The 12,035-nt window shown below is 40.5% G+C and overlaps 1 protein-coding gene across 2 annotated transcripts in view; it reads right to left on the bottom strand.

Moving 5' to 3' along the window:
• Positions 1-12,035, bottom strand: part of LOC138760695 (utrophin-like) — a 632,519-nt gene that overhangs the window by 476,219 nt on the left and 144,265 nt on the right. For both annotated transcript variants that reach the window (XM_069931641.1, XM_069931640.1), the window contains one exon: positions 6,573-6,665. In XM_069931641.1, coding sequence (XP_069787742.1) covers positions 6,573-6,665 — 93 coding nt within the window. The remainder of the gene's footprint in view (positions 1-6,572; positions 6,666-12,035) is intronic.

Consider the following 12,035-nt stretch of genomic DNA (forward strand, 5'->3'; position numbering starts at 1 on the left):
AGGGGAAGACTAAAGGTTCGAGGGAGCCGTGGTTTTCTGGTGAAATTAAGAAGTTGGTTCAGGACAAGAGGGAGGTCTATACCAAATATAAAAAAAACAAGGGATTGATGTATGGTCATTACTTAGATTGCAGGAAGAACCTTAAGAGGGAAATTAGAAAGGCAAAAAGGTATGAGGAGTCCATAGTTAATAAGGCGAAAGTGAATCCTAAGGGTTTTTACAGATATGTGAACAGTAAAAGGAGGGTTAAGGATAGAATAGGTCCACTGGATGATGGGACCGGTGAACTATGTCAGGAACCGTATGAGATGGGAGAAATATTGAACAATGTTTTCTCGTCCGTATTCACGAGGGTAAGGGACATTGGGCTATATGAGATAAGAGAGGAAAAGGGCTTTGTTATGGAAAGGATAGGGATTAGTAAAATGAGAGTTTTGGAGTTTCTAGAGTCAATTAATGTGGACAATTCTCCTGGTCCTGATGGGATTTTTCCCAGGACTTTAAGGGAGGTCAGGGAACAAATAGCAGGGGCACTGACAGTGATTTTTCAAAGATCACTGGAGGAGGGAATGGTACCACAGGATTAGAAGATTGCAAATGTTGTTCCATTATTCAAAAAAGGCAGTAGGTGTAGGCCAAGTAATTATCAGCCAGTAAGTTTGACTTTGGTGGTGGGGAAGGTTATGGAGGGTATTCTTCGAGATAGTATATACGCATATCTGGATAGGCAGGGATTGATTAGGGGCACCCAGCATGGGTTTGTAAAAGGAAAGTCATATTTGACCAAACTTGTTGAGTTTTTTGAGGAAGTGACAAAAAAGGTAGATGAAGGTAGGTAGAGCAGTTGATGTGATCTATTTGGATTTTAGTAAGGCTTTTGATAAGGTTCCACATGGAAGGTTAATAAGGAAGGTTTAGTCACTAAAAATTAGTAGAGAGACTGTGACATGGGTTCAGGGGTGGCTGGGAGATAGACAGCAGAGTCATGGTGGATAACTGTACGTCAGGTTGGAAGCCTGTGACAAGCGGGCAGGGTGCCTCAGGGATCGTTGCTGGGTCCCTTGTTGTTTATCATTTATATTAATGATTTAGAGGAGGGTGTGGTTAACTGGGTAAGCAAATATACGGATGATACGAAAATAGGGGGAGTGGTGGATAGTGAGGTAGATTTTCTTAGATTACAGAGGATTTGGTTTGTTTGGAAGAGTGGGCTGAAAGATGGCAGATGGAATTCAATGTAGACAAGTGTGTGGTGTTGCATTTCAGAAAAAATAATAAGAATAGGACATATACAGTTAAGGGGAGGGCATTGAGGCACACAGAGGAGCAAAGGGACCTGGGGGTCATGGTACAGTGTTCACTAAAAGTGGATTCCCATGTAGACAGGGTGGTTAAGAAGGCATATGGTATGCTGGCCATCATAAATCATATTATAGAGTAAAAGAGCTGGGAAGTGATGCTGCAGCTGTTTAAGGCATTGGTGAGGAAAAGTTTGGAGTACTGTGCTCAGTTCTGGTCTCCAAATTATAGAAAGGATATAGATAAGGTGGAGAGGGTGCAGAGAAGGTTTACAAGGATGTTGCCTGGCTTACAACATATGGATTACAGGGAGAGATTAAGGAGACTGGGACTTTATTCATTGGAACGTAGACGACTGAGAGGGGACTTGATAGAGGTATTTAAAATTATGAAAGGAATAGATAGACTAGACATAAACAGACTCTTTCTCCTGAGGGCAGGGAAGGTTGGAACAAGAGGCCATGAGTTAAGGGTAAGGGGGCAACACTTTAGGAGAAATATTAGAGGTGGCTTTTTCACTCAGCAAGTGGTGGCAGAATGGAATGAACATCCGAATGAGATAGTTGCGTCAGGGTCCCTTCTATCATTTAAGAGAGGGTTGGATGTGTACATGGAGGTGAGGGGGTTGGAAGGTTATTGGTGGAGAGCGGGAGGTTTGAGCTAATGGAGTTGTTCTAGTGAACAAGTGCGGGCTCGAAAGGCCGACATGGCCTGTTTCTGCTCCGTAAATGGTTATATGGTTATATACCAGCCTTGGCATGAAGATCAGCCATTACTTACCAAACAGAGCTTCAGCTATGTGCCAACAAACAGGATCCAAATCAAAAAGCATTTTTTTTTAAATTAACAATGTTATGACTTGCTGAAGTTGGTGGAAACAACTTGGATAAAACAGATTTATTTCTAACCAGCAAGATTTCCAGTTTCCTGGGAAATTAAACATTCAGTTGTTGACTGCATGGTTGAAATAAAATACCCAAAAACTTCATGGTAATTCTGTATAAGTATATATTTTCAAACATAACATTTCTATTCTTTGTAACAGAGATAATGGTTCAAACAAAGATGACTTCCGGCAAAACATAGACAAACAATTCTCAGCTAAACCTAGAGTATTTACATAAAGACTGTTCGGGCTTCCCACATGTGAAAATCCAACATAGAGCTGGCCATGGGAAAGCAGGGCTCTTTCAATTGCAGTCCAACCACCTTCAACATCTGACCTTGGGATTTGTTGATGGACATGGCTAAGCTCAGGCTTAGAAGAAATTGAAGACTCTTAAACTCAAACGGCCTATCAGTGGGAATGATGGGAATTCTAGGAATGAGTACATCTTCTCTCTTACCACATTCAAAAAGTATTGGTGCCTCAATAACATGGGCATTAGCTTCTTAACAGCCAGTCCTGTTCCATTGTTCAGGCGTGGTGGATCCAAGTTACAAAGGAGGATGATTGATGTTCCTGCTTTTAGACTGAGACAATGTGATGAGACTCCTGGAAGTTCCAGAGAATGTACATTGATGCACAGCGCTGTAACTAATTGAGGTGTCCCTAGAGCAAGTTCAATTTTTTTAAATTTGAACTTCATATGACCTTAAAGGTTAAATTCAATGTGGACATGACATTCAGCATCAAATGTTACCCCTACCTCCTTGGTCATTTCGAGAGTGCACTATTTGATATGCATGGAGAACAGGCAAACATGCACAAATATATATTAGATTTGATGCTGGAGAGAAGTGCATATTTGGTGAACTGTAAGATTGTCACTACTTCTCCCACAAAATGCCTTTGAAACAAATACAAAAAGACATTCAATTGCTCTGCAAATTTAAAATTTTAAATTAAAAACATTCTTCAGTCTGTAAAAAAAAAAAAAAAAAAATCACATCCCTTTCAACTTTAATCAAACTAGGCACCAAAAGAAGAGAATTGGCGGATAAAAAAATAAAATATGAAACATTACAAACATATAAGGTGGAGAAGAATATAATGAAGACAAAACAGAAATATTATGAACTAGGGGAAAAAACACACAAAATCCTAGCATGGCAGCTTAAGACAGAGCAAACTAAGAAAATGGTATTGGCAACAAGGAAAAAAGACAAACAAATTACATATAATCCAAAAGAAATTAAGGAAAACTTCAGAGAATTCTATGAACAATTATACCGAACCGAAAACGAAGGGAAAGAAGGGAAAATAGATGAATTTTTGACTAAAATTGAACTACCAAAACTACAAATAGAGGAACAAAATAAATTAACAGAACCATTTGGAACAGTAGAAATACAAGAGATAATAAAAAATTTACCAAATAATAAGACACCAGGAGAGGATGGACTCCCAATAGAATTCTACAAAACATTTAAAGACCTAATAATACCGCCCCTCCTGGATGTAATCAACCAGATTGATGAGACACAAAACTTACCAGATTCATGTAAAACAGCAATAATTACAGTGATACTAAAACAAGGGAAAGATCCACTCTCACCAGCGTCATATAGACCAATATCTCTGCTAAACACAGATTATAAGATAATAGCTAAACTATTAGCGAACAGATTAGCAGAACAGGTACCGAAAATGGTAAATTTAGACCAAACTGGATTTATCAAAAAAAGACGCACAACAGACAATATTTGTAAATTTATTAACTTAATTCATGCAGTAGAAGGAAATAAAGCACCGGCAGTAGCAGTTGCTTTAGACGCAGAGAAGGCCTTCGACAGAGTAGAATGGAATTACTTGTTCAAAGTATTGCAAAAATTCAGTTTACCGGAGAAGTATATTAATTGGATTAAAGCATTATATAAGGGACCGTTAGTGAAAGTGACAGTAAATGGACATGTATCAAAGCAATTTAACTTAAGCAGGTCAACGCGGCAGGGATGCCCACTATCACCATTATTGTTTGCGCTAGCTATAGAACCACTAGCAGAATCGATAAGAAGAGATAATAATATAAAAGGAATAAAAATAAAAGACAGGGAATATAAAATCAGTCTGTTTGCGGATGATGTGATAGTGTACTTAACAGAACCAGAACTATCAATAAAAGAACTATATAAGAAATTGAAGGAATATGGAGAAGTGTCGGGATACAAGATAAACGTAAATAAAAGTGAAGCAATGCCTATGAATAACGCGGATTTCTCAAAATTTAAGGAGGAATCCCCATTCAGATGGCAAACGCAGGCAATAAGATACCTAGGTGTGCAAATAAACAAAAATCTAGGCCAATTATATAAACTCAATTACAATCCACTAATGAAAAAATTACAGGACGATTTAGAGCATTGGAAAGAGCTACCACTAACACTGATAGGAAGGATAAACTGTATTAAAATGAACATTTTTCCAAGGATACTATACTTATTTCAGGCATTGCCAATACAACTGACAGAAAAATTCTTCAAAGAGTTAAAGAAAATAATAAGGAGATTTTTATGGAGAGGGGGGAAACCGAGGATAGCACTAGACAAATTAACAGAATGGTATAAACAAGGAGGCTTACAATTGCCAAACTTCAAAAATTATTATAGAGCCGCACAATTAAGGTACCTATCAGATTTTTATCAAACAAGGGAAAAACCAGACTGGACGAGACTAGAATTAGATAAAATAGGGGAAAAGATACCTGAACACATATTATATAAATGGGACGAAAAATTGGTACAACATAGAACTTCTCCAGTATTACACCATCTCCTCAATATATGGAAGAAGATTCATGTAGAAAGAAATAAAATAAATTACCAAATACCAAAACTAATATTGACGCAAAATAAGCTACTCCCTTTTACAATAGACAACCTTGCCTTTAGAAAATGGGAAAAAAAAGGGATTAAAAGAATAGAAAATTGTTTTTCAGGAAGTAGATTCTTATCCTTTGAACAAATGAGAGATAAGTACAATATAACGGGAGATACAGCGCTGGCATATTACCAACTGAGATCCTACTTGAAAGATAAATTAGGAAGCAACTTGAGTTTACCAGAGGGAAGTAACCTTGAATATGTGATTACAGATACAATGTTAATCAAAAGATTTATAAAAAATATGTATATTAAACTGCAAGAAAAGGAAAATGAGGAAACAAATGGTAAAACTAAACAAAAATGGGAACAAGATTTAAATATAAAGATAAAAAAGGAAACATGGGAGAAGTTATGCTCTGGAACGATGAGAAATACAATAAATACGAGGCTGCGTATGATACAATATAATTGGTTACACAGACTATACATTACACCGCAAAAGTTAAATAAATGGGACCCAACAGTATCTGATAGATGTTTTCGATGTAAAAAAGAAAGGGGAACAACAATTCATGCAATCTGGACATGTGAGAGAGTAGAAAAATTTTGGGATGATCTCAATCAGATATTAAATAAAATAACAGAAAACAATATACCAAAGAATCCAGAGATCTTTCTCCTAAGTAACATAAAAAATAAAGAATTTGGAATTGACTTGGAGGATGCACAAAAAAGATTTGTTAAGATAGCCCTAGCCGTAGCAAAAAAATGTATTATGTCAACCTGGAAATTTGAAGATAATTTGAAAATACAACAATGGTATATAGAAATGAATAAATGTATTCCATTAGAAAAAATAACATATAGTTTAAGAAATAATATTGAAATATTCGAACAAGTATGGGAGCCTTACATTAAATACAATAGCGAAAACCTACCGGGAACAAACATTACCTAAGTTGATGGAAGGAGAAGAAAAGAAAAGAATGGACTCAGTAGAATTTCTGGTGTATTTTTGTTGAATGACAACATTGTCTAACTGAATTAATGCAACCTAGATTGTATAACTAAAATGGATGAGGGGGGGGGGATGGGGGGGTGGCTTGGGAGGAGGGAGGGGGGAGGGAGAAAAAGTCACTGTAAATGTGTGGAAAAGAAAAAGTGTATATCATGGCTATTGTGATTTATGGTGTGAAAAATAAAAAATAAAAAAAAAAAAATCAAACTAGGCAAGAGTCAATGGAGGTTACAATCACAGCTGGAGAATTTTTTAGCTATCTGCAGATAGTCTTCAGAGATTTTGATCTGTAAAACTAGTCTGACTCCATCTAAATCATTTGAAGCACAAGGTATGAGTAGGAAGACCTGCAGTCTGATCAAAAAACAAGATTAAGCAAGGCACCTTTGGGTCTACACTGTAATAGCCAAAGATGGTATCACTGTAAATCTGTCCTGTTTTGTATGACAAATACAGAGTATATTCAGTTAATAAAAAGAAAATTCCTCACAAATGTATGTCCTGTGAGCCCTTCCAGAAGATCTAAAAGTTTTCGTCCATCTCGAAGGTCATCGAACAAATCCTTGATAGGCGGCTTTCCATTCTGCAAGCAGAAACAAAAAAACTTTAAAAATGCTCATTTTAAACAACATTCTATAGAACTGATATTTTGTTTTCAGAATCTGCATCATGATCTTGGAGATGATGCAAGTTGATTTATGACACTTATTGATAGCACATTTCCAAAATTCACTGTACAAGCCTCAACACTTCTTGTAAAATCCGTGAAAGAACTCATGAACAAAGTTTGTGACTCTCTGAAACATAGTTGCTATTTTAAAATATTATAATGAAACTATTTTTACAAGGACAAGAATCATAATTATCTCAGCAAAGGTACTGTTGATTATTCAGTTTCTAAACCAAAATTTGTTTTTCTAGATTGGGCCTTCGAGTTAGGGAATTCTTGTTATCAGTTAATGATTTGCATATCTACTGGTTTACCCCATTTTACAAAACTGGACCATTCCTATAGAAGCTTTCATAAGCTGTAATGGCGTAAAACAAAAGTGATTACCATGAATTTTTATGGAGAAAATTTTTGTATGTTCCCAGACCCAAAAAATAACCCACCAAATCATACCAAATAACACATAAAACCTAAAATAACACTAACATATAGTAAAAACAGAAATGATATAATACACAGCCTATATAAAGAAGAAATAATGTATGTACAGTGTAGTTTCACTTTCTGCCCCGCTGACCTCTTTTTAATAAAAGCGGAAAACCTTCAGTAAAACCAAACACACTTTTTTCATAGAAGCAAATTTTTGTAATTCGAGTATTCCTAAAGTGGGGTATACCTGTAACCCTGTAATTTATTTCATCCAACCTGCCTGCAAAGCAGAACCTGGTTTTGCAATGGCTATATTGAAGCTATTGCTGATCAGAGTCATTTCCTCAAGTTTTTGCACAGATTCTGTATCAGGTTTATTAATTTTGGTAACTAAATTTATCATCAAGAATTCAAAATTTCCTGACTTCATTTTTTCACCTCAACATTTTACAAAATACAAGAATGCAACTCCCTGCCAGTAAAAAAGATCATTTTATTCCCATCAACCTGGGTTTTGAGCAACTACACCCAGCAGTTAATTGAATGAAAGTACTAGATTTGGGGCTGAGCCAAAACAATACCAGTGCCTGCATGGTGCAGATTTAGCAGATCTCATCAAAAGGAAATTCAAATTAGCTTTATGATATTAGTCAAAGGCAATTTGGACAAATAAAAATATGAGGTTTGCAAAATGAAATGCAAGTTGAAGCAGCTGACAACTATCAGTAGGCCTTTTTAGACTGCAAAAGCACAGTAATCTCCGTAGACCTCTCATGGGAAGCTGGCTCGCATATTCACATTAAGCACAAAAAAGCCAGGTCTGTGAGATATTTCACACTGCAAGCCGGCTTCCTGAAGCAAAGGAGGAGTCATCTGTGACGTAGAACATACACACCTGAAAGTGTCGCTACTGCACACTCAAAATTAATTTGAATTTCCCCTCATCGCGGGCTGAAGACGTCATTACAACTTCATCAGCCCTTCTCATTTCGACCCAGCAAGACAAGTGTGTAGCAAGCCGAGTGACCACACAAGTAAATGGGCCGAATTTCTGCAACACGCAGCCGGTCCAAGATGCCACGAGCACCCCTTCACTGTAGAGGAGCCCACATCTAGCGCCACATGCGGGCTAAAGAGTCCTTCATTTCCTCGTAGTAGCCAGCCAGCGAGGAACACCACAACGCAATGACGTCACTTATGGAAGTCAGAGGGTATGTCACCAGAAGTGGGTGGGCCAGCGCAGACTCGCAGGGAATTCAAACCAGTAAAGTCGGTCTTTGTTTTACACTCACCTTGTGTGGACATCTCTTTGTTTGGTAGCGCTGTCGCAGTAGACGCTACAGTGGTGACCCTGATGGTTCCAACATTTTGGAACAAGCATCGATCACAAGAAAATGCAGCAACCAGCTGAGTCCACAGTCGCAGCACCTGCATCTCCTGCCTTGCTGGGAAAGCCAGCCCGGCTACAGCTGGCTGAGTCACAGTTCCACATAAGGGTAATTGTTTCAGAGGACACCAAGTTATGGTACGTCGTCAGCGCCCTGGACGCTGCCAAAATAAGCTCCTTCATAGAAAACCCACCAATTGAGCGCAAGTATGGACAGTTCTGACGTTTCCTCAGCCAGCACAAGTGCACCATCAGAATTCTAAACATGCAGGGCCTGGGTGACAGAAACCCCTCCGAGCTAATGCACGAGATGGTGGCCCTGGCAGATGAGCACACAGACTGTTTCCTATTCAAAGCACTGTTCCTCTCAAAAATACCAGTGCACTTATCCTCAGCAGTTTCAGACAAAGATTTCAGCGCCCAACACCTCATAGGCAAGGAAGTAGACAGGCTTTTCCGCAAGCCACAGCAGAACTCCCTCCACATCAACCAGTCTACGCAATCGGCACTGCCACCCTGTCCAGCCCACCATGAACACCAGCGGTAGTTGCAAAACAGTGGCAAAGCAAAGGACACGCAGAGCAGAACAGCGAGTACTGTTTCCACCACCGCTGATGGGGCAAAAACTGCCCAGTGGTGCACCCCTATCCCCCGTGCTCATAGCCCACCGCCAAAACCAACACAGCAATGGGAGACGGGCAGGCCGGCTGCCAATAGTGGCCTCGGCAGTTGGCACACAGACCAGAGGATCAAGAGGGATTTCCTCGTCGATACAGGTGCTGAGATTAGCCTTATCCCGCCCCCACATTTTGAGGCAAGGAACAAAACCAAAGGCTTTCCCCTGCAAGCGGGCAACAGGTCCTCCATTCCCAGCTATGGCACCTGCCTGGTCACCATCCATGCTGCAGACACTGTTTTTCAATGGGAGTGCACCTTTACTGTCCAGGTGTTCCAGGGCTTTGTGTAGTCAGTGAAATGGCATCCGCCATAGACCTGTTGCAACATAGGCAAACTGAAACGTATCCACGTCGCCACTCAGACAGAAGCTGATATGTTTCAACACCAGCCTTTCAAAACATTTCCTCACTGTTGATGCAAATGTTACTGGTCGATAAAGCTTGTATGGTCCTGAGATCCAGAGAGTGATGCCATTTGGAGCTATGCTCCTGGTAGGATCACTCATGACAGTAAGGTAGTGGGTGAGGTTGTAAAAGTTTATAAGGATATCACTTAGAGGTTAGAAATAAATCCGATCTCATGCAGGTCTGCAAAGGTTGCATGTTGCCACGATGCTAATGCAGGTCAGGAGGGAATTGTCAAAATGTGTAGAGCTACATGGTGGCACCCAAAGATAAGCCACGAAGCATTGAAACAAGCAAGTCAGTAAATCTCCATGCCACCCAGACCCTTTGATAGTATTCAGATTGATTTTATTGAATTACCGCATATACAGGGTTATAAGTATTATCTGGTAATAATAGATGTGTTTAGTCGGTGGATAGAAGCTATCCCTGCAGTAAATCTTTGGCTTGGCTTCGCGGACGAAGATTTATGGAGGGGGTAAAAGTCCATGTCAGCTGCAGGCTCGATTGTAGCTGATAAGTCCGATGCGGGACAGGCAGACACGGTTGCAGCGGTTGCAGGGGAAAATTGGTTGGTTGGGGTTGGGTGTTGGGTTTTTCCTCCTTTGTCTTTTGTCAGTGAGGTGGGCTCTGCGGTCTTCTTCAAAGGAGGTTGCTGCCCGCCGAACTGTGAGGCGCCAAGATGCACAGTTTGAGGCGATATCAGCCCACTGGTGGTGGTCAATGTGGCAGGCACCAAGAGATTTCTTTAGGCAGTCCTTGTACCTCTTCTTTGGTGCACCTCTGTCATGGTGGCCAGTGGAGAGCTCGCCATATAACACGATCTTGGGAAGGCGATGGTCCTCCATTCTGGAGACGTGACCCCCCAGCGCAGCTGGATCTTCAGCAGGATCTTCAGCAGCGTGGACTCGATGCTGTCGGCCTCTGCCATCTCGAGTACTTCGATGTTAGGGATGAAGTCGCTCCAATGAATGTTGAGGATGGAGCGGAGACAACGCTGGTGAAAGTGTTCTAGGAGCCATAGGTGATGCCTACCACAGAAACTATCATAGGAGTAATACTACAGGAAATCATTCTGCACTTTGGACTACCAGTCACTATTGGTTCAGATAATGGGCCACATTTTGTGGCCAAGATTAATGAAGAACTCTGTAAACACAAGAATCAAACAGCAATTCCATTGTGCACACCACCCCCAGGAAGCAGGGATGGTGGAAAGAGCAAATGGGACGCTAAAAACAAGGTTAGCCAAACTAGCAGACGAAACAGGATTGACTTGGATAAGAATTTTACCCCTTGCTTTTTTTGAAATGTGCACTACTCTGCAGTCTGGTATGGGACTCACACCTGCCAAGATCATGTATGGGAGGCCCCTCAGGACACCCTGGGGAGCTGACCCCAAAGCTGATGTGTCTCTGGATTTACATGCGCTAAGCGACAGATTGATTACCTACGTACAGCATCCTTGTCAGTTCTACATTCTCAGGTAAAGGAGACGCGAGACCCTACCAATAGCACCAGAGATACTCCCATGCTTCAACCCAAGGATTATGTACTGATCCATAACTGGGACTGAAGAAGTTGGGACCCTTCCAAGTTCTACTCACCACCCCTACAGCAGTGAAGGTTGAAGGAAACCCCAGGTGGATTCAATACACTAACTGCAAGCAGATAGGCAAGTCAAGAACATCCAAAGCGAACTGACTGAAAAAATAAGGAGAAACAAAAAAAAAACCTTCTAATGTTGCTCTCTCTTTTCTGTGGATGCCACAACCTTCACAGTTGGGAATCCACATTAGTCATGGCAATGACAAAATCAATGAGAGACCCTCAAATGTGATCTCCCCAGCTCCAGATGTTACTAATTGCAATATAACCATTGTGTCCCCTCAGGGAAAGGAGACAGAAACACCTTTCTGTCCCTGTGTTTGTACTATGCTAAAGTAGTTGGTGAGGAACAGTGCTGGGTATGTGCAGAGGTCCCTCCCCATGGTAGCAGCATGATCCCACTTAACCAAAGTGAATTACTTTCAGCTTGGGCATTGCGAACAATACCAAAAAAGGCGAGGCCCACGATTGTCAGAGAAGAGGACAACTGTCGCTGTCAATGCTTTGAGGAATGGTATCTCAGATTGTTTATAGACTATTCAAAATGAGCCCACTGGCCATTCATGCAGGTGCCCAGGATTGCAAGTAAGGAAAAGGTGGACGCTTTATGTTACTGTAACTCCCAATGATTCGATTTTTGTTGGAAACAGTAGCTGCACAACATGCAGCTCAACTGACAACGTGCTACCCCGACCAGTGAGTGGGACCTATTGGGTATGTGGCAACAGAGCCTACATCTGGCTTCCTGGGGAAACTGCCAACAGGGAGGACAGCCAA

This window comes from Narcine bancroftii, chromosome 4 (genome assembly GCF_036971445.1).
Source record: "Narcine bancroftii isolate sNarBan1 chromosome 4, sNarBan1.hap1, whole genome shotgun sequence".
In the NCBI taxonomy this organism is placed as follows: domain Eukaryota; kingdom Metazoa; phylum Chordata; class Chondrichthyes; order Torpediniformes; family Narcinidae; genus Narcine; species Narcine bancroftii.